This window comes from Pongo abelii, chromosome 4 (genome assembly GCF_028885655.2).
Source record: "Pongo abelii isolate AG06213 chromosome 4, NHGRI_mPonAbe1-v2.0_pri, whole genome shotgun sequence".
Classification (NCBI taxonomy): domain Eukaryota; kingdom Metazoa; phylum Chordata; class Mammalia; order Primates; family Hominidae; genus Pongo; species Pongo abelii.
In genome coordinates this window covers 1,727,757-1,750,329 of record NC_071989.2, presented here as the reverse complement: position 1 = coordinate 1,750,329, position 22,573 = coordinate 1,727,757, and the positions used below count along the sequence as shown (strand labels likewise).

At 51.1% G+C, this 22,573-nt stretch overlaps 1 protein-coding gene across 10 annotated transcripts; it reads right to left on the bottom strand.

Moving 5' to 3' along the window:
- Positions 1 to 190: 190 nt before the first annotated feature.
- LOC129059318 (uncharacterized) lies at positions 191 to 20,720 on the bottom strand. Of its 10 annotated transcripts, XM_054555368.1 has the most exons (5): positions 19,811 to 20,441; positions 18,472 to 19,264; positions 11,408 to 11,562; positions 10,016 to 10,297; positions 6,565 to 7,186 (listed from the first exon to the last, which is right to left on the bottom strand). In XM_054555368.1, the coding sequence occupies exons 1-3, from the start codon at positions 19,848 to 19,850 to the stop codon at positions 11,460 to 11,462; spliced, it is 936 nt and encodes a 311-aa protein (XP_054411343.1). In that variant the 5' UTR covers positions 19,851 to 20,441; the 3' UTR covers positions 6,565 to 7,186; positions 10,016 to 10,297; positions 11,408 to 11,459. The 10 variants fall into 10 exon arrangements, with proteins under 10 accessions (XP_054411345.1, XP_054411343.1, XP_054411348.1 ...); XM_054555370.2 differs by lacking the exons at positions 6,565 to 7,186; positions 10,016 to 10,297; positions 11,408 to 11,562 and adding exons at positions 191 to 485; positions 1,616 to 1,798 and having other exon boundaries at positions 18,472 to 20,720; XM_054555373.2 differs by lacking the exon at positions 6,565 to 7,186 and having other exon boundaries at positions 8,827 to 10,297; positions 18,472 to 20,720.
- Between the last annotated feature and the right edge of the window lie 1,853 nt (positions 20,721 to 22,573).

Genomic DNA, 22,573 nt, shown 5'->3' with positions numbered 1-22,573 from the left:
ATTTATGCACAATTTTATCTTTTCTCACTCCTCTTTTTGACTTTTAAAGCATTTTCCCCCTATTTTATAATTAGTGGTCATGAGTCCCAATTAGAGGTTAATTGTTTTTTCCTCCCAGTTCCCACTTGTCATTTCCTATTTAAAATGCATGGAAGAAATGAGGAATGCATACAACAAAGAAAGCTGTTTTGCATTGCATGAGAAATTGACTTTGGCTGTGTCAGTGTTCAGAAACATGCTGTCAGGGAGCCAGCCCCGGGAGCCTTAGGACGCACCCAAGCAGCTCCCCAGGGGGGAGATGAGAATTGCTTCCCCTGGCTGGCCACCACTAAAGATTCATTGTCTTTTCCTCAGAAAGCGATGCATGTTTTTCCTTACAGAGTGATGCTGTTAGAGTCAACACAGGATGAATTCCTACCCAGAAATCCTGGTGGCTTGTCTGCTGTCTCTCAGGAAGTCGGGAGGCACGCTTTCTCCTACGGTTTCTGTCGAAAGCATAATGGTTCATTTCAGTGGTTAAGAATGCAGTCACCTATTCCAAAATTTCAGTGGTTAAGAATGCAGTCACCTATTCCAAAATTGTCATCGATTTCTTATGTATAATTTTTATCAGTTTAAGTAACTAGCATGCTGTTTGAGATAGGATAAAGGCATTTCCTGTGGTCAGTGAATCAAACTCTAATTCTTTACTCATCCAGCCAAGTGTTTATTAAGCTTTTATCTTGAATCACGCACTGTGCCAAATGCATGGTACGTATATAGATTCATGTATTAGGAGAGTCCTGCCTGATCATCCGAAGATGAACAGCTGGTTATACATTGTGTCCACTTCAAAAGAGAAGGGATGAAAATAGCAGTGTTACTGGTGGAGGGTGCCCAGGTTCTTGGTGTCTTGAACAAAGAATTGGACAAAATGCACAAACAAAGCAAGGAAAGAATGAAGCAACAAAAGCTTCCACATGATGGAAACAGCCCTGAGCAAGCGCTGAAGAGTCCAGTTACAGAATTTTCTGGGGTTTAAATACCCTCTAGTGGTTTCCCATTGGTTACTTGGTGTACACCCTATGTAAATGAAGTAGTGGCCCATGATCAGTCTGATTAGTTGTGGGAGGGGACCAATCAGAGGCTGAACCAAAGTTACAAAGTTATACCCTATGCAAACGTCTGATTGGTTGTGGAAAGTGACCAATCAGAGGCTGAAGTGAAGTTACAGCATTATACTCCTATGCAAATGAAGACTTAGCCCTAGACCAGCCTGATTGGTTGCAGGAGGGGACTAATCAGAGGTACTTTCAATTTTTCATCTGCCACTCAGAAAAAAGGGGGAGGGGTTGCAAAGAGAGTAGCCTCTGGTCCTTTGGTTATTTGGGCATGGAAAGTTGGGGTTTTCCTTTTGATTTAGTTCTAGGAAGTCAGCGTGAATCAGCCTTGGGTTGCCCGCCTCCAGACCCTCTTCTCCTGCCTCAGCCCTGGTTTAAACCAAAGATGCAGTGTATTGTCTGCCTGTCTCAAGGAAGGCCGTCCAAAGGCTCTCTGGGCAGCTAGGGCATCTCTGTGTTTGGACTTCCCGATCTCTTTCTTCCCTTCTCCCTCACCAGCCAACCCTGGTGCTTACTTTCCATCCTCATGACAAACTCCTGGCACGATAGGGTGGCCAGTGCTCCAGCGATTACTCCCAACCTTCCAGGCAGTCAGACGCCGAAGAGCTGGAGGACAAAGGAAACACCCGCTGCCCCTGCTCCTCTTATCCTTCTAGGCAGCTCTTCCGGCATCACCTGGACGTTGCTTTCATCGGAGCCTGCTTTGAGGAAAGGAGGGGGGGGTCGCTCTTAGCTGTTGGCAGCTGGATCAGTTGGTTCTGGTGCTCTGTGGCCAGAACCTTTGAACCTTCTCATAGGACTTGCAGTAAAACTTGCTTACGAAGAACTGCACGTGGTAAGATTCCAATAATTATTGTTAGATTTTCTAATGCTTTTCACTGGAAGGCTTTTATTAACAAATGGCTTTCAGCTCTCAATACCATCAGAATTTAATTTGGATTTTTTACTTCTACTATTTTGAAACGCAAATTTTGCTGTTTGTTTTAGTATTTATCATAGCTGCTGAGTTCACAGGTATCACCCAGGCTACCCTGAAGTTGCGCCTCCCGCCACAAAATGTAATCTCTGTCTCTACTCACAGAGAAGGCAGCCCTTGTCGTGGTCAGGTGCTAATGGCTCACAGTCTGGAGGTGTTGCTATGAATATTGTTTGCTGTTTCCCAAGTCTCAGCCACAGGAACCCCACAGCAGCCACCTCCAGGACCTGGGTAATGGTCACACCAGCATTTACACGGGGCCCACTCACGAGGCATTGTTCAGGGTGCATTCATCAACTCAATCCTCAAAGTGACTCCGGGAGGCGGGTGTCACCATTACTCCCACTTTACAGATGAAAGCAGCGAAGTGATTTTCCCCAGGTCACCCCATCTCTAAGTGGAGGGGCCCCCATCAGCCAGTGATTGGCTCTGCCCCCCCATCTCAAATCCACTGCATTGCACCACGCCGTCTCCCCACCAAGTGTACCATCCCAGGGCGGGCAGAGAGGGGACACCCCCGTTAAGCTGATGGGGACCCCTGGGGGATGAGATGCAGAGAAAGAGACAGAGACAGAGATAGGCATAGAGACATATAGAGACAGAGATAGGCATAGAGACATATAGATACAGAGAATGAGATAGAGACAGAGAAACAAAGACAAAGATCGATAGAAATGGAGACAGAAAAAGAGCAGGAGGGGAGGGAGGAGGGAACACAGGATGAAGATGCCACAGCTCCCGGGCCACAGGGTGTCAGGGAGACACTGAAGGCAGGTGCTGGGCGCGTGGGTAAAGGCCATTTGTCCACTGGAAGGCACCCTTCCTGGTCTGGGCCCTGCAGCAACTGGGGGTCTCAAAAAAATCCAGGAGCCCCCAGGAGGGAAGGAAAACTGGTTTCCAGCCCTTCCTCTCCTCTCCAGCGCCCCAGTCCTGGCCAGAATGTGGGTAGGGTGGGCTCGAGGGAGGGGGACCCACACAGCCCTGCCCTCCTGGGGACCCAGTGGAGACAGGGCAGGATTCAGACTCCAGCTCAGCAGCTTCGGGGCAGCAGGGGCAAGGAGATGTTCCTGGGAAGGGAAGACCGGCCCAGGGCAGGTCTGCTCTGTGTGGGGAGGTGCCGGGGACAGAGGGGGCCGGATGTGGGTGGCGAGGCAGCCCTCCAGGACAGGGATATGGAAGATGGGAGGTGGCCGGGGATAGGCTGGAGGCCATCTCTGGTGGAAGAGTGCACGGCGAAGGAAACTGCCGCACAGCGAGTTTCCTTGTGTTTAACTCGGCCTCACCTGGGAAAGCCATGGGCTGTGTGGGGAATGCAGGCAGAGCAGGCCTGGCCGGGAGGCACTGCCCAGCTCACACTCACCTGCCCAGGAGCACTGCTTCCCCTAGCCCCAGCCTGCTCAGCAGCCTGGGCACCTGGAAATCCTTGCTACAGCCTTGCTGGAAGCTCACCTAAGGACAAGCAAAGAACCGGGGCTGCCGGGTCTGCCAAGAGTCATGGAGGGGCCTCCACAGGGTGTGCTGCTGACGGTCGCGTGGAAGAATTTATGGGGAGTCTGCATGCCCCTCCCTCTCCATACTGGACCGGGAGGCCGAAGAATGCCCAGGTCCTCCGGCCTGCACTTGTCCTCAGACTGAGGCTTCCGGTCAGGGTACTCCCAAGGTTTGTCTCTGAGGGTTATTAGGAACTGCCTGTGGTTTAAGGCAGAACACTCCTCTTTCCATTTGGAATAAAATGATGACACGAGGAATTTGGAGACCAGGCACAGTGGCTCATGCCTGTTATCCCAGCACTTTGGGAGGCTGAGGAGGGTGGATTACTTGAGTTCAGGAGTTTGAGACCAGTCTGGCCAACACGGTGAAACCCCATCTCTACTAAAAATACAAAAAAAAAAAAAAAATTAGCCAGGCGTGTTAGCGTGTGCCTGTAATCCCAGCTACTCAGGAGGCTGAGGCAGGAGAATCACTTGAACCCAGGAGGCAGAGGTTGCAATGAGCCGAGATCGCACCACTGCACTCCAACTTGGGTGACAAAGTGAGACTCCATCTCAAACAAAACAAAACGGAATTTGGAGATTTGGAGATATGTATGCGGAGCCCTATAAGTGGGCAGTGTGGTCAATCTGGAAAGTTAGAGGTTAGAAGCGCAGCCTTCCAGGAAAGCACCTGTGGGCTGGGCGGCTTCCCTTCCTTAAACGTCTCCCTGCTGTCTGTTAGTCGTGTGCATCTGAGAGAAGATTTCACCAGGCTTCCCAATCGTCACTCTCTTTTTTAATAAACCAGCATAAAGTAGAATTTATTTACATAATGCAATGATCCATGAAGGTTACCATAACGCCAAGGGACCATATTAGCCGCTTGAGTGGAATTCATTAGAAATTAACTACCACTTAAATTAATTTTCCCACAGTCACAAGTCTGTAATGGCGGGAGAAGGGGCCGTCCATCAGCGGGTGCTGACAGGGGACCTGTCACCGCTGTTATTTATAGATGCACGTGTCAACCCCTAGAGCAGGTGCCGGGCCAAACTCAGAGCCTCCAGACTCACAGAGCCACTTCAAAAGGCCCGAAAATTCCACCACTGATAAGTAATCCAGCCCTACCAAGCCTCACCCTTCCTAGCAGCCGGAGGAGGGGTAACCTGGGCAATGCTGGTCATGGTATCTGACAGACCAGAGGGACCCATCTTTGTTTTAAACCCACACTGTGACATGCAAGTCCTTACAAGCTGGTGAGGGTCCTGTGGCCTTTTCAAAGGCAGGGGACCCCTTCCGGAGCTCTGTGTCCAGAGCCCAGTTTCAGACAAACTGTGCGTGGCTGTTTCTTAGGGATCTCTGGGGACAGGGCCCACTCCAGGGTAAGAGCTTGCAAGAGAACAACTGAATCTTATGTGGAAGGGCAGACCATATGTGTGCGCAGATGTGTGGTGTGTATGTGGCATGTTTGCATGCTGTATATGTGTGCACATGTGAGCACACGTGTGAATGTGCATGTGTGTGAGCGCATAGGGTTCACGCATGCGTGGTATGTGTGCTCAGACGTGTGCATGTGTGTGGTATGTGCATATACACATGACGTGTTAGTGCATGTGCAGTTCATGTGTGTTCTCATGTGGTGCGTTTATGTGTTTGCATGTGTGGTGCGTTTATGAGTGTATGTGTGCACACATATGTACACTGGAGGATCCCTCCTGTTTAGGAAGATGAAAGCACTGAAAAAGGCGTTAAGCATTTCTGGGGCTTCCACTTCAACAGTCGAGACCATATTTTATTCTGAACCGGTGGGCAGTGATCAATGTGAGTTTCCTGAGACAAGATGGGTGCTCCCACAGGGAATGCTCACAGTTCCCAAGGGTGACGGTGCAATGGCAGAATTACTCTAAGGCCGAAAGGCTCTGAAGTGATCACCCAAGTTCTGTGAGGGGCCTTATTAACCCTTACCAAGGAGACTGACATTATTTAGGAGTTGTCTAGGGGAGGACCAGCTGAGGCAGGGGGGTTCTTCTGAGGTGTACGTCGGATGACATTTTTATCTCCTGCTGAGACACAGCACCAAGGATGCACGAATGGGCAGCTGCATGGACACCACCCCCCCCCCAGGCTCCTGAGCGGTGCCTGCAGTTGCCACCCATGCTTCACACATGAGTAGGGGACAGCTGGATCAGGAACCACCACACACAGCCCAGGAGATTGGGGGACTTGGCCTCAGGGGTCTCACACCAGTTCAGCAACCCCCTCAGCTAAATGGCCCCAGTGAGAGGCCACCTTGGCTGGGAACCAGGTGAGCAACCAAGCCCTGGAGCTTCCCTCCTGGTCTGGGCAGCTGCAGCCCTGCTCCTCTCAGAGGTGCCTTCTCAGGTGTGAGTCCAGAAAGTTTTAGGGACTGAAGTCACCCAAGCATTTGCAGCCTTTGCTGTTTGAGATCGTGGGGAAGTGGTGGCTTGGCAGTGCTGTCTGCAGCCTGGCCCAGGAGAGAGTGAGCACAGCTCAGAGCTGTCCTGGGGCTTGGTGGAGTTGCGGAGGGGAGCCAGCGAGGCTGAGGCTGAGGCTGGAGGTGAGGCGGAGGCAGCTGCACGGTCCTCCAGCATCTGGGGTCTGTCCCAAGGCTGCTCTGCCAGGTCCTTGTGAAACCAGGTCCCAGGGTGTGGGCCAGGGGGAGATGGGGGTGGGAGAGCAGATACAGAAGAACCTCCCAGAAACAGTGTCTCTGCCCTCCCCACTTCTGACAGAGGGAAGGGCTGAGCTGAGAACGAGGATGCAGGATCCATTCAGTCACCTGCTTGATGTTCCGGGAGAAAGATCCTGAAGTGCAGTGAGGCACTGTCGGAAGACCCAAGAAGACGTCTTGGGAAAGTGAATAAAAGAGATTCCCGCCAATGTGAGTTTCAAAATGCACAGTGCTAAATCAACTTTAGCCTAAAGCTGCCTCCTTACATATTTTAAGTTTAGCCTAAAGGTTTTTCTGCACATCGTCAACTCTAACAAGTGGAGGTGTAAACAGGCCAGAGCCTACACTTGTGCCTATCACTGAGTTTTGGCCGATCACATGTAGCCAGCTGTTTGAACCGTGTTCAAATAAGGCAAACACCAACCTGTAACAATCCGGCTGTGTCTGGGCCTCACTTCCATCTTCTGTGCATTACTTTCCTTTTTCTGTCCATAAATCTTCTTCTGCCCGAGGCTGCGCTGGAGTTCTGGAGCCTACTGTGGCTGACAAGGCTGCCCGATTCACAAATCATCCATTGCTCAATTAAATTCCTTTACATTTAATTTGGCTGAAGTTTTTCTTTTATCAACGGAAACTGCTTTGCCCCCCAAGACTGGACGTTGAAGGCCTCAGGGAAGTGGCGAGGCCAGAGTCCAGCAAAGGACAGCCAGGAGCCACCCCTGGCAGGATGCTGATCCCTGAGCCAGGGACTGCCAGCCAAGTCCCTCCACGGGCATCTCTGATGCCAACAGCAGACCTGTTTGGGGTTCAGTGTGATCCTCTTGGAACTGAGAACAGAGCGTCCCTCCTCCCACCTTCCCTGGGCAGTGGGGGCAGCCATGCTCTGGAGGGGAGGGGTCGCAGCGCCACCTTGTTGCTGGACCAAATCGGCCATCACGCAGCGTGACTGTATGACAGAGACAGAGAGAGACAGGGATGGAGAGACAAGACAGAGTGGGAGAGACACCATCCCCACAGGAGCCAGGGTGGCTGCATGCCTCTGGGAGTAAAAGGCATATAGCCTAGGAAAGAAGAAGGGAAGCTGGGGCCGGCACTGGACTAGAATGTTCTGTGGGCAACTCACTCCCTGGGCCATGTTTCCAGCTCCCTTCCAGATGCTGCTGAGAATTTCGGAAGGATGGTAAAGGGCCTGTGCTCGGGAGGCCATACTGGCAGGAGGCGGGAAGGAACAGGACCCATGGCCAGGGTCCCCTCAGCCTCACATCGCCCTCAGGATGGGGCAGGTGCACGGGCTGGAGTTCCCCTGTGGGGGTCCAGGAAGGCCTATGTGTGCCCTGATGGCCCTGCTGCGGCCCCTGGAAGGACAGGCTGGGTGGGGAAGGGAGGCTGGCAGGCAGTGGGGACCAGGGCCAGTAGCTGCACACTTTGACCTCTTGCTGAACTCTCACAGGGCAGGGACCCCAAGAGCCCCTGTTCTGAGAGCCCTCCCCCAGCATCAGCCACGTGGGCTGGGTTTTCATGGGGGACTGTGGGCTTAGAAATCCTGAAGCTTGGCCCCAGGGTCAGCGATGAAACACTCCTAATCCCATGGAAAAGAAGGAACCTCGAAGTGGAAATTCCAGGTAGGGCTGCCTCCCACCAAAGCAAGACTTCCATGCCCCGCCGAAAGGGCGCACATGGGCCTGCCTCCCAGCGGGAGAGGCTGGGGTGGGAGTGACCGAAGGCCAAGCTGGAGAAGAGACTCCGAGGTGGGGCCACACACATCGCGAAGCAACAAGTGCCCTCCGGAACCTCGGCCCTGTGGCCGCTACGCTTTTATGAAATGTGTGCGTCTGGGCTCACTTTGCGGAGCAGTCGTAATCCCCACCACATCCGCAGGAGGATCTGGGACAGCCCCGGGGCCTTGGCCCTGATGGTGCCGTCTGCCTCTCAGGACCTGACTGCCCAAGTCCTCCTCTACGGGGACTTCCTGGGGAATGAACTCTGATTAAATGACCCTCGGCTTTCCAAGGAGCTTCCTTCTGCATATAAGCATCATTGGGAGACCTGTGAAGGGCAGCTTCCTGACAGACAAGGACCCAAAAGAGCTCCAGCCCATGGCACATCCATAAGTGTTTGCCACGGGGGCGGTGACCCTGGTCTGGCCCCTGGTCGCTGCCACCTCTGCCTCCTTGCCTTCCCACGACTCTTGGCGCCCAGGCCCTCCGTCCTGCCGGCTGGCAGCATTCTGATTTCTGTGTGCTTATGATTAACCTGTACAATATGTTCCTCTTAATGCAGAGCTGTTTTCCTCTCCTCCAATTCTACAAACTGGAAAACAGCATATAGCCCGAGGCCACCTGGAATAATGCTGGTGTCAAGCGTTAAAAAACATATTTGTTTTGTGTCCTCTAAGGACGAATGATAGACATGTAAAAATGTTTCCCTGCTTTCCTTTCAGGGAATACTTAGTTTAGAATTAACTTCTGTCAGAGAAAACACAATTTCCCGCACCCACTCTGTATGACTTCCCACCGTTTCTATTTTGCGGGGGAAAATACCACACTGTGTTTGACACGTATGATTACAAGTTTACAGAATCCACTTACGTTTCTGCTGTTATTATTGTTTCTCTTTAGGAAAAGCTACTCATTAGAACCAAACAGAAGTCTTCTTTCGGGAGAAACAAATAAATGCAGGAAATTGGCTGTCCCCAGCTGAGCTGGCCTGATTTGTCCTTGTGTCTGGGAAAATGGGCTCCTCCAGGGGTTAGGGCAAGGGAGCGCCCACACCCCCAACCAAGCTGAGACCGTGGAAACTGGCCCCCCGAGTGGGGTGAGGGGAGCTGGCATGTCGCTTTCCTCCTGGGAATGTGCCCGTAACACACATGCACGCACATGCACCCTGCCCTCTCAGAGACAAAGGACTTGCTTGGGACAGCCAGTGACAGCCAGTGACAGCCAGTGCTGCCCTCGTTGTGACTGTTGCAGCCTGGGTCATCCCACAGGCCCCCAGCTTTCTGGTGGAGGGCACAGGAAACCCTGGGCTGCTCAGGCAAGCATGGCCCAGACCAACCCTCATCTTCACGCCGGGCTGCGGCTCGCTGTGCCTTTGCCAGTGTTCCCAGGAAGGGAGAGGCGCTTGGTGTTTTGCATCCTGGTGCCATAGCCGATAGCCCCGGGTCTCTGCCTTTCTTTGCAATTGCACCAGGACAGCAGGTATGGACGACAGGTGTGTGTCTCCTGGCTCTGACTTCTGGGTGACCAGAGGCCCAGGGGGCTTCCATGCAGGAGGGTCATCTGCTTTGCTGCCCACAAGGTAGACAATGAACACAGAGCCCCGGGATGTCAGCTGACTCACCAGCACTACCCAGCCAGGCTGGAGACAGGACCTCCTGACACCAGAGCCTCCCCGGCTGTGCAAGGCCCACACGCACCTGGCACACTGCTGTCCTTCCTCTTCATCCGGCCTTGTTGGCTCAGGCAGTTGTAACAAAGCGCCACGGGCCGGGGCTTCAACACCAGAAACTGTTCCCTCCCAGTCTGGGGGCTGGGAGTTCAAGACCAAGGGGCCACTGGGCGGTTTCTCCCGAGGCCTATTCGTGGCCCGCAGACGGTGGCTTCTCCCGTGTCCTCCCACGGCTGCTCCTCTGCGCACACGCATCCCTGGTGTCGCTTTCTCTTCTTACAAGGACACGTCCTATCGGGTCAGGGCCCTCTTCACACCCTCATTCAACCTTAAGTTCCTCCCTAATGTCCTAGCTCCAGATACAGTCCCGTGGGGGCTGGGGCCTCACCTATGAATTTGCAGGACACGGCTCAGTCCACAGTGTCGCTCTCTGCCGGCGGCATCCACCATAACAGACGCCGCACGGGAGGCGCAGTGCTTTCCCCAGAGAGGGCGCGGCTCTTCTCAGCTGAGCTCCTGGTCTCACCAGGCTGCTGTCCTTAGTCTCCCTGCTCAGCAAGGCCGGTGTCTGCTGTGGGCTGTGTCTACTGCCCCTCAGGACAGTCCGGGAGGAGACAGCTCCATGTGCTCAGAGGCTCCTCGCAGCTCCCACTGCCCGCTGTGTCCTGCCCTGAATGCATCCAGAAGGGGTCAGAAAAAAAGGAAGCTCCGAGAGGGGACAGGGAGTGACAGGACAGATTGGATCCCATGTGTCTGTGTCACCAAAGCAATTGGCACAAATCCTGGGAAGAGAGTGGGGCCTCAGCCCTGCAGAGGCAAAGACCTGGGAGAGTTTCCGCCCTCCCCACGGAGGCATGGGTGGGTGGGGATGGGAGAAGAACTGGAAGGCCGTGTGGTGTTTGAAGATGCCAGATGCCCGATGCCCAGGGGAGCAGCAACAGAGGGAGCTCATACTGTGAGGCTGAGCCCAGGAGGTAACTGAGGACATGGCAAGAGGAAGATCTCAGTGAGGACTTTGTGAAACTTAGGAAGAAAGAAACTGTGACCCAAAACACATGGAGAAGAGGAAGGACAAAGAGTCAAGAAGCCAATACAAGGCAGCTGCCTCCAAGGCTGACCTGAGAGGAGTGACCGACCAACCTCGGGCCTGGACCTTTGAGGTTTAGGGCCAATTTCTTACTGACCTGATGCCCTCCCAGCCCCAGGCCTTCATTATGATTATGAATCCTTTCTTCTGTTACTGAAGTTCATTGTAAGAACATTTTCTAGAAAGAGCTCATCAAATAGCTCAGAAGAGAGCTAGGCCCTACATCACTCTTTGCTAAGCATTTATACCTTGAGATAATTTTAGGTCATATTTTTACTGTTTGGACTACATTGGATTAGTTAATATTTTGATTTACCAATGTGATACATAGTCATTTCAGAAAACTTACAAATAAAAAAAGGATTGAACAATAAAATATAATTAAATAAAATCCCACCATTTGTAGAAAAACCAATGTGGATGTTTTTGGAAACTGAGAAATGATTTCCATACCAGGAAGTGCTCATGCCTTCGGAGTGCTCTTCAGTCACTTCAACAGGCCGCAGGTGTGACACAGGCTCCCGTAACCTTTTCCCATCACTGCCCACAAGTTCCCATGAATCCGATCTAGTCAACATCGATGGGCCCCAGGTGTGACACAGGCTCCCATCACCTTTTCCCATCACTGCCCACAAGTTCCCATGAATCCAATCTCATCAACAACAAACAAACAACAACAAAGTTTAGTCTTACCTATTCAAGACTTTCATATAAATGGAATAATTCAATATAAACTAGTTGGCATTCAGCTTCTTTCCCTCAGCACTTTTACTTCTTTATTTTGAATTAATATGGCTTCCATTTCCCATTCATGTCTGATTGCAGTGGCTAGTACCTCTTGTACCATACTGAGAAGAAGAGGCAAGAGCTCTTTATCAGGTTGAAAAATTTACCAACTTTTTTCATTTGCTAAGAGTTTTTAACAGTTATAAAACGGTGTTATATTTTCTCAAATAATTGATTTGCATCTATTGAAATGACAATACAATTTTTCTTCCTTAGTTTGTTAATATAGTGAACTACATTGATTTATTTTCTTATGTTAAACAGATTTTGCATTTCTAGAATGTTCTAGAATCATGATTAAGTGGTTCAATTTAATCATGATATCTTATTCTTGTTACTTATTGCTGAATTTGATACGCTTATGTTTTGCTAGTGATTTTGGCATCAATGCTTATGAAGGATATTGGTCTGTCAATTTCCTATCTTATAATACCTTTGTCTGGTTTTTGAATTCTGGTTATAGCAACCTCATAAAATACTTTAGGAAATGATAGTTCCTCCTCTAGTTTATGAGTTTATATAGAATAGATGTTACTTCTTTCTCACATACTAGATGGAATTTACTAGTGAAGTTGTTTGGGCCTGGAATTTTCTTTGTAAGAAGTTTAATTATGAATAAATATCTTTAACAAATATAGGGCAATTTAAATTTTCTATTTTTGCTAGGGTTTATTTTGGTAATGTGTGTCTCTCGAGGAACTTGTCCATTTTATCTAAGCTGTCGAATGCATCAGCGTGAAATTGTTTGTGTCATCACTCATTACCCTTTCCGTGTCTGCAGGACCTGTTGTGATGCCCCTTCCTGGTTCCTGACATTGATGATTTGTCTTTCCTTTTTTTTTTTTTTAAATAATCAGTCTTGTTAAGGGATTTTCAATTTTATTAATCTTTTGTTTTTTTCCTTGAGAAAGAGTCTCACTCTGTTGCTTAGGCTGAAGTGCAGTGGCGTAATCTTGGCTCACTGCAACCTCCGCCTCCTGAGTTCAAGTGATTCTCCCACCTCAGCCTCCCAAGTAGCTTCCTTCTACAGGCATTCGAACCACCATGCCCGGCTAATTTTTGTATTTTTTGTACAGATGAGATTTCACCATGTTGCCAAGGTTGGTCTTGAACTCCTGAGCTCAAGCAATCTGCCCACCTCGGCCTCCCATAGTGCTGTGATTACAGGTGTGAGCCATTGCACCCGGCCTTAATCTTTACAAATAACAAATTTTGGGCTTGTAAATTTTCTCTGTTGTTTTATATTTCATTAAATTTCCTTTTGTTTTTATTATTTCTTTTTTTTCCTACCTACCTTGACCTTAATTTTTTTCTTTTTTAACTAGCTCCCTAAGGTGGAACCAAAGATAATTGACTTAAACTTTTTCTTCATGTCTAATATAGGCATTAATAAATTTCTCCTTAAAAACTGCTTTAGCTCCATCCCACAATCTTTGTATTTGATTTCAATGTTCCAAGTTGATTTTCTTGAGTATATGATGGGCATCTTTCAATAGGTAGAATTAAATTCAGAAAACTTACAAAACACAGACAGGGTTGAACAATAAAATATAATTAAATAAAATCCCACCATTCATAGAAAAACAAATGTGGATGTTTTTGGAAATTGAGGAATGATTTTCCATACCGGGAAGTGCTCATGCCTTTGGAGTGCTGTTCGGTCACTTCGATGGGCCCCAGGTGTGACACAGGCTCCCATCACCTTTTCCCATCACTGCCCACAAGTTCCCATGAATCCGATCTCGTCAACATCGATGGGCCCCAGGTGTGACGCAGGCTCCCAACACCTTTTCCCATCACTGTCCACAAGTTCCCACGAATCTGATCTCATCAACAAAGTATATAAAATGTATATATATATATAGTGGGTCTGGCTTTGTCATTCAGGCTGCAGTGCAGTGGTGCAATTTTGGGTCACTGCAACCTCTGCCTCCTGGGCTCAAGCCATCCTCCCATCTCAGCCCTCCCAAATAGCTGGGACCACAGATGTGCACTACCACACCTGGCTAATTTTTATATTTTTTTTAGAGACAGGGTTTCACCATGTTGCCCAGGCTGGTCTCAGACTCCTGAGCTCAAGGGATCCTCCCACCTCAGCCTCCCAAAGTGCTGAGATTATAGGTATAGAATTATAGTGTTTTGTTTGTTTGTTTGTTTTTGTTTCCTTGAGACAAGGTCTCACTCTGTCTCCCAGGCTGGAGTGCAGTGGCACAATCTCGGCTCACTGCAACCTCCACCTCCCGGATTCAAGCGATTCTCCTGCCTCAGCCTCCCGAGTAGCTGGGATTACAGGTGCACGCCACCATGCCCAGCTAATTTTTATATTTTTAGTAGAGACAATGTTTCACCATGTTGGCCAGGCTAGTCTCAAACTCCTGACCTTAAGTGATCCGCCGGCCTCGGCCTCCCAAAGTGCTGGGATTACAGGTGTGAGCCTCTATGCCTGGCCAGAATTATAGTTTTAAATATCAGTTCTGTTCCATTGTGTTAATTTAGTCTTCATTTACTCCAGTTGCATCTGTGTTGTATATTCTTTGACAGGCTTTTATATTTATTATTTTCTCATATTTTAAATTTCCTTTATTTTCATTTTAATTTCTTATTTGCATCTTCTTATTTCTGTTCTCTAAGTCTCTTACTGTGCTTTTGGTTATATATGTTTTCCCTTTGGCACCCCATAACTTATCCTTACTTTCTATTATGATTTCTATCTTTTCTTCAGTTTCTTACTTGAATGTTGCTAGCTGTAATTTTATACCCTCCAGTATTTATCTATTTGTATTCTGAGTTTTTGAGCCTCTGATTTGTGATGACCTTTTAAATATGCAATTGCTTGTTTATATTGGAAGGTTGTGGTACACTTTTCATTAGCTTTGAGGATTTTTTGCGGTAGGTTTTTCTCCTGCTGAAATTTCCATTCTTATTCTCAATTTTGGCTCTCTTATAGTCAATTTTTATGGCTGGATGCTGATTCTTATTTTGTTCAGGATTATTTGTGTCAGATTTTCCTGGACCAGCAGTAGCTGATGCCTTGTGGAGGGAGTCTGGATGTTTTACTCAATTTTTTAGTTTAAGAGCACCCTCTTATTGGCTACAGTAAAGTTCAATTTGTTTGATAAATGGCAACTTTGGGGGCCTGTTTCTTTCTGATTCTTCGATAACATCCTGGGTCAGTAGCGCCCTTATCGAAGCGGCATCTCCCCCTTCCAAGAAGCTTTCCTCTCCCCAGACAGTTGTCCGCACGATTGCATCCATGGGTCCTGTGCACATTCCAAGCATCGTCCTTTCAGCTCCCAGCACAGCTTTCTGATCCACCTTAGACCTCCTCTTTGTCTCCCTCTCTCGGGGAGCAGACGTCTCCTCTGGTGAATGTCATGGGCTTCCTCCTACACGCGGGCACTGCAAACCCTCCTGTCTTCCAAGCACGCTCCAACTCACTCTGCTCTGCTGTGGGCCCCCTCGCCAGCTCTGATGGGTTTAAATGTTTGTTTCATCTTTTATGTGTCAGTTGAAGTTTGTATTATTTGTTCTCTGTGTTCTGTTTGGTTGGGGGTGGTTTTGTTTGCTTTCTTTGTGCTTTTATAGAGGATATGTGGACAGATTTGGATCTAAGGGACAGTCATTACCCAATAGGTCCCAGAAGCTACCCCTTCCCCTTTTTCATTTCCTTTTTCAGTTTCCCTCACTCATATTGAACACTGCACCCTGGAGTGTCTGCAGCTGAACTCCCAGCACCCCACCTGTGTGGCACATGGGACACAGACTGAGAAGAATGAAGGCCCAGGTGTGAGAGCTGATTTGATGAGGGCTGCGGGTGTCCAGGCCTCCCGGGTGTGGCAATGGCTCAGGAGGCTCAGAAAAGCACTGTGGAGTGACTTGGCCTCCCTGGACATGTGCTGAGGATAAACCACACCACTGAACCTTTTGACAAGATGCATGAGCCACGTACACAAAACGGGTCCACATCCCCCAGAACCCGGCAGCCACGTGGGTTCAGCCCATGGCAACACATTCATTTCCAACTTTGCACATAATTCTGGCCGAGGCAGGATTCACCATGCCCAGCTTATAGCCACATCTGGCCAATCTGGTTCAACATCCGTGTAATGGAGTTGTGGCTTGTTCTTCAGTTGCCGTGGACCCCAAGGCTGAAGGTCATATAACCTGAGCATGCCCAGACAACCCACACGTGCAACATGGGGGAATCTAAGTGCTGGGGCTGGGGAACGGGGACTGAATGAGGATCCAGGATCCAATTAGTGGAGCCCCAGCATCAGCCCCATGGCAGCACACCTCATTACTGAATGCTTGGAAGACCCAGTCCAACCCCAGCTCGGGGAGGCAGATCTGGGCACTGCCTCCTGTCTCCTGGCCAGTCGACTCGCAAAAAATCTTTCTTGCTGCAAAACCCAGTGCTTCGGTGTTCAGCTTTCCACTGTGTGCTGGCAGATGGACCTGGTTCAATTTGGTGACAAGCCTGAGAGCATGCATCCTGCAGCTCCTACTACAACCTCGGTGCTGTGCGGCGGCTCTCAGGACTCACCTGCACTCCCACCTCACCCCCGTGAGCCCTCCCTGAAAGCTGAGCCCTCACATGGCTGAGATCTGGGCCAGGTGCTTGCCCTGGATGTGCCCCATGAGGTCCTTCTGATCCTGGGCCAGTCTCTTGTGACCGAGAATCTGTCCTGCTGCTGACAGAGCTCCCAGCCCTGCCAAGGGGACCTCCTATGGGGCTGCCCCTGCTTTCCTAAGCAGCTGGATGAATCTTGATCAATCACATCTTGTAATGACTGCAGTGTCACCTTACATTTAGATGGTGCACATTGTTATTCTGCACTGTAAAAAACAGGCATAGAATTCAGTTGTTGACGTTGATGAGCTAGTCCACACCAACCGGAATGTTCACAAAAATGTGAGTGTACTCACCATTGCTCCATGATCTCATATCATCCCCACAAAACACTGTGAGATGAAAATTATGATCCCTGTTTTATAGGTCAAGAGCACCTTCTTATTTGCTATAGTAAAGTTCAATGTATTTAATAAATGGCAACTTTGGGGCTCTGTTTCCTTCTGACTCTTTGATAACACCCTGGGTCTGTAGTGCGTTATCATCAGCTACTTTCTCCTTTTCTTTCACCATCAACCATTTAAAGTACATCTCCCCCTTCCGAGGAGCTCCCCTCTCCCCCAGACAGTTACACATGAGAACAAACTATGGAACAAGCCACAAGGAAACTGAAGCTTGAGGAGGTGAGGTCCAAGGTCAAAATCATAGCGACTGGCAGAGAAAATGCAAGTGTCATGGAGCCGATGCTTTGGGACTGGTGATTTGTTTCACAAAAGAATTCTTTCTTTTCCACAAAGCGTGGGTTTGATTAAACACTGAGGTCTCCTCCATTTGATATTTAAATTTACATGTAGAAGATTTTTCCCCACAGCTTTTCAGAAACCTGCACTACGGACAGTGAAGGGAACTTGTGTTCACAAAACAGGCGTCCCCAGAAGCCTGGAGAAAGGAGAGGCTGCTGGATGTGCCTCAGGACACAACCAGGGTGTCATGCCCTGACTTTCACCTTTCTCTAGGAAGCCGCCCAGGTTTTCCGCCACCCGTGCTTGCTGTCACAGAGGCTGCTACTGCCACACAGGCACCACCCGGCGAGGTGGGCGTTACGTGAATTCGGGTTTCCAGCCCTTCTCAATGCTCTTTAGAAAAACCAGACGACATGCCTCAAAACAAAGAAAAATAAAACAAGCAAGCAGTGTCTCAGCCCCTGGGCCCACACATAACCACTGAACACTTTTCTGTAAAATAAAACTTGAATACATTAAAAGTGTCTGGAAAACACTCCACGGGGAGCCTCTGAAGGATCCAAAGTGCATGGTGCTTGCTGGCCGGGGCTGTGCTTGCCCCAGAAGGGCAGAGCTTGGGGTGAGCCCTTTGCACGCACATTTTATACCTCCAGGGGTCGTGGTGGCCTCGGGGGACCGGGCAGGGTCCTCTTCTTTTTAAAACTGAAGTGAAATTCACACAACACAAAATTAACCCTTTTAGAGTGAGCAACTCGATGGCATTTATCACACTCGCAGTGGGCAGCCGCCACCTCTGGCTTCAGAACATCTTCATCACCCCAAAAGGAAACCCCGTACCCACGAGCAGTCATTCCCGTTCCCCTCTCCCAGCCCCAGGCAGCCCTCTGACGCTGTGGAATTACCGGTTCTGGATATTACATGTAAAAGGAATCGTGCGCTCTGTGGCCTTCTGTGTCTGGCGAACCCCACTGAGCACTGTGTCTCTAGGCTCACCCGTGCGGTTCCCCGTGTCAGTGCGGCGTCCCTTGCTGTGGCGGAAACATATTCCCTTCTATGGAGGCCCCATTATCCATTCAGCCCTCAAGGGGATGTCTGAGCTGCTTCTGCCTCTCGGCTGCTGCGCATGCGGTTTCTATGCACATGTGTGTACACGTACTTCTTGGAGCCCCTGTTTTCGATTCTTTTTTGTATAGGCCTAGAGGTGGGGTTGCTGGGCCCTATAGAGATTCTGTGTTAACTTTTTGAGGAGTTGCCCTATGGTTTTCCACAGCAGCGGCACCAAGTTCCATTCCCACCCACGGTGCACGAGGGCCCCAGTTTCTGCGCAGCGCCCGGGTCCGTGTGGCCCTGCATGGCCGCGGGCTCCAGCGAACACTGCAGAGGTGGAGCCAGAGACACTGGCCTCAGGGAGGCCCTCCTGTGAGGTTCCGCCCGGGGTCAGGAGGCCTCTGCTCCTGCCCTCCATGTGAGCTGCTTCGTGGCCAAGGGAGAGCCCAGCCAGCTGCTCCTCAGACTCAGGACCTGGCCCCAGGCCACTCCGTCTCTCCTACGCTCAGTTGCTGAGCCCAGAACAGAGCACACTTGTGACTTTACCCGCAGGGGCGCTCCTGCAAGTCTGACCAGGGTCGTCGCCAGGGAGCGCCAGGCTCCATGCTCACCTGCCAGGACAGTGGTGCGGTCCTGCGGTGCGGTCCTGCCGTGCGGTCCTGCCGTGTGGTCCAGCGGTGCGGTCCTGCGGTGCGGTCCAGCGGTGCGGTCCAGCCGTGCGGTCCAGCCGTGCGGTCCAGCGGTGCGGTCCTGCGGTGCGGTCCAGAGGTGCGGTCCAGCGGTGCGGTCCAGCGGTGCGGTCCAGCCGTGCGGTCCAGCCGTGCGGTCCAGCGGTGCGGTCCTGCGGTGCGGTCCAGAGGTGCGGTCCAGCGGTGCGGTCCTGCGGTGCGGTCCAGCGGTGCGGTCCAGCCGTGCGGTCCAGCGGTGCGGTCCTGCGGTGCGGTCCAGCCGTGCGGTCCAGCCGTGCGGTCCAGCGGTGCGGTCCTGCGGTGCGGTCCAGAGGTGCGGTCCAGCGGTGCGGTCCAGCCGTGCGGTCCAGCGGTACGGTCCAGCCGTGCGGTCCAGCCGTGCGGTCCAGCGGTGCGGTCCAGCGGTGCGGTCCAGCGGTGCGGTCCAGCCGTGCGGTCCAGCGGTACGGTCCAGCCGTGCGGTCCAGCCGTGCGGTCCAGCGGTGCGGTCCTGCGGTGCGGTCCAGCCGTGCGGTCCAGAGGTGCGGTCCAGCGGTGCGGTCCTGCGGTGCGGTCCAGCGGTGCGGTCCAGCGGTGCGGTCCAGCCGTGCGGTCCTGCGGTGCGGTCCAGCCGTGCGGTCCAGCGGTGCGGTCCAGCGGTGCGGTCCAGCCGTGCGGTCCAGCCGTGCGGTCCTGCGGTGCGGTCCAGCCGTGCGGTCCAGCGGTGTGGTGGGACCTGCCGAGTGATCACGTGGGACATCACTGGCGTCTCGCCAGGCACCAATTTCTTATGACCACCGAGGCTGGGCCTCATAGGCGGGTTCTTCAGAAATGGTGGAAGGCACGTGGTGCGATCTCTAGGAAGTCAGCTCCCCTCCCCTCATCAAGGCCTGGCTAGCAGCAAAGGGATGGCAGGAGCCCCTCAGCCCCACCCACACACCCCACAGCCTCCATGACAATGAGGGTGTCTGTGAGCTCATCCCCCCACCGGCTCCACTCCGCCTGGACGCCACGCTGGCTGCGGGTGGGCGGGTATTGTCTGCTCCTGAATTCCTTTCCCTGGACAGAAGTGACCCTGTGTGACCTTCAGCTGCAGAGCAGCCCCCTCCACACATCTGAGTTGACCCTGGACGCCCCGTGGGCAGGGCCCGGATTCGGCCTTGATGCGCAAAGCAACAACGCCAGTGCAGTGCCCCTGCAGCCGAGCACCCCCCTCGTCTTCCCTTGTTCCTGATCCTGTCTGGCTGGCCTGTGCCACCCACCCGGCTTCTGACCCACATACCTCTTCTTCCTTGGGTTAGACGGGGCTCTCTAGACCCCATGGCAGGGGTCCTGCTCCACCTGAGTGGGCCTCCAGAACCCAGACTATGGCCTTCCTAAAACTGCCTACACCTGTCCATCACCCACAGTTCGGGGACCAGCGCCCCATGAGCCCCTGGACAAAAGCAGCTGTGGGCAGCTGCACCCGGGGGTCCCTGGGTGGGCCCTGCGTGCTCCCTCAGCCCAGGGCTCCTTCAGCCCAGGGCCCCAGACTGGTGGAGGAGGGGACCTGCAGGTTGAGGATGGGGCATCAGGCCGGCCTCCCTTGTGGGATGAGGAGTGGCACCAGGCTGGCCTCCCTTGCGGGTTGAGGAGGGACATTGGGCCGACCTCCCCTGTGGGTTGAGGAGGGGGCATCGGGCCGGCCTCCACTGCAGCAGCCCACCCACCCTCAGTGGGGCTCCTTCTGGCTCACTCTTCATCTCTGTAAAATCCATGTAAACCGTTAAAAATACAGAGACGCTTTCAAGTATTCCCCAAGGAACTCTCCCCTGCTCCTTCTCAGGCCTGGTGGGGGGGCCGCCCCCCACACAGGGCCCTCCCAGGGATCAGCCTCCCTCCACGACAGCCAGCCGGGCACCTATCTGCAGTAGCTCATAGCTTATCCTTCCACCTCCGCATGCAACCGGAGAGTTCACATCACCTAGAAGGGGCCCCGCCCACTCCGGCCCGGGAAACCCCCACTTGGCTGTAAGCTCTCTCTCCAGATGTGGCTCTTATTTTTACAAGATTGAATTTCTATTGGTTTTGCTGCTTTTTAACGAGGAAATTTTTTTATCTCTTTTTCTCACTCCCAACCAAAATAATATCTTAGCCAAACTGAAATGTCTGTTTCTCTACTTCAGAAGAAAAAGTAAATAAAGCTACCCTTTTATACCACCTGATTTTTCAGAATTTTAATTAACACAGAAAATTCTGTGTGTAAAACATGGAGTTTATTTTGAAAATGACCATATTTTCTGCTTGTTTAGAGTACCAGCATTTTTTGTGTATGAGCAATAGTATGCTAAATTAGCCTTGCGGATTCTATTTATAAGAATATTTTATTCCATTTATATGAATAAATTATTTACGTATCTAGAAATGTAACAGATTCAAATAAGAATTAGTTTCCAGTTCAATCAAAAAATGTTTTTTTCTCAAAATGGTTTTATTGTTTTTTCACACATCATCAGACATGAAGGAAAGTGATGACTGTAACAGCGAAAAGATCTTAAAACTGTATTAATCCCCTTCTTGGAGAGATCATGTGCAGTGAAGCAGAAACTGAATTTTAGGGACTGGGAAATACTGGAAAATCTTGCTATTTTCCTAGTTATCTGAGCACTTTGCAAACAAATCTAATACCAAACGCTCGGGGAAAACTTCCAAGCCTGCAAGCTGGGTTCCTGCTTTCATGTCTGATTTCCTGAGACCACCCTGTCCGTGGTGATGCGGTGTGGTGATGACTGAGGCATGGGACTGTCACCCCACCTGACGTTGGGTATGCTGTTGGGCGTGGGGTGAGGACACTCTAGATGCCCTGGTTCTCTTTGGTTCCACCACATCTGGATTGCAGACCTGGGGGAGGAAACCAAAGGACACCACAACCCGTTCTTTCATCTCCACCTTGGAGGCGGGACAGGTGTGATGAGACACCTGAGTTTTCCACAGCTGGGATGGGCCACCTGCCCTCTAGGTGGGAGCCGGAATGGATCCAGGGCTGACGTAATCACAGCTCTTCAGAGAAAGCTGGAAATTCAGTAAGAGCTGATGTTGCACTCTACTTTTTGTTCGTTTTTGTTTGTTTGAGACAGAGTCTCGCCCTGTCGCCCAGGCTGGAGTGCACTGTTGCAATCTCGGCTCACTGTGACCTCTGCCTCCCAGGTTCAAGCGATTCTCCTGCCTCAGCCTCTCGAGCAGCTGAGTCTACAGGTGCATGCCACCATGCCTGGCTAATGTTTTTTGTATTTTTAGTAGAGATGGGGTTTCACCATGTAGGCCAAGCTGGTATTGAACTCCTGACCTCAAGTGATCTGCCCACCTCAGCCTCCCAAAGTGCCAGAATTATAGGTGTGAGTCACCGCACCCAGCCCAGATGACACTGCAATCTTGAGTCTGGAATCTGCTGGGTTGACTAGTAACACAGGCAGGAAGTCTGTGGTACAGGTTTGAGGAGAAATCTGTCTTTGCGCCTAAGACCTTCAACTGATTGGATGGGGTCCACCATCCAATGGTGGGAGGGGAGGTGGTAATCTCTTTACTCAAAGTCTACTAGCTTAAATGTTAATCACATCTAAAAAATACCTTCCCAGACATATCTAGGCTGGCATTTGACTCAACAGCTGAGCACCAGGGCCTCACCAAGTTGATACATAAAATTCACCGTCAGAAGGGCTCTGACAAAAGGGAGATGTGGCCCACATCTGGAGCTTCAGCAGCCATTTTGCAACTATGAGGAACAAAGGATGACGGGAAGACCAAGAGACAGACAGCGTGGTCTTTAACTCATGGAGCACCAGACCCAGCCCTGGCAATGGCCCAACTCCCACCCTGTAGGAGGTGTGAGGGGTGACAGACCCCTAGGGGTTCAAATCCTTAGACTGGGTTGGTCTCTGGGAGTCTGTCATACCACTGAAGTCAGCAAAAACATCTTTAAAAACATAACCTCCCTAACTGTTGAGAGGTGGTGGGAGAAACAGGCTAGGACAAGACCCGTGAGATGTGCAGCCAGCAGCGGGCTGTG

Excerpts from the sequence above, each read along its gene's own strand:
- LOC129059318 (XM_063724041.1), bottom strand. The coding sequence starts at position 19,342 with ATGAGGCCCAGCCTCGGTGGTCATAAGAAATTGGTGCCTGGCGAGACG. Across the intron at positions 17,516-18,471 it reads CCGCACCACTGTCCTGGCAG|TTTTAAAAAGAAGAGGACCC; the intron begins GTGAGCATGGAG and ends ATTTCACTTCAG.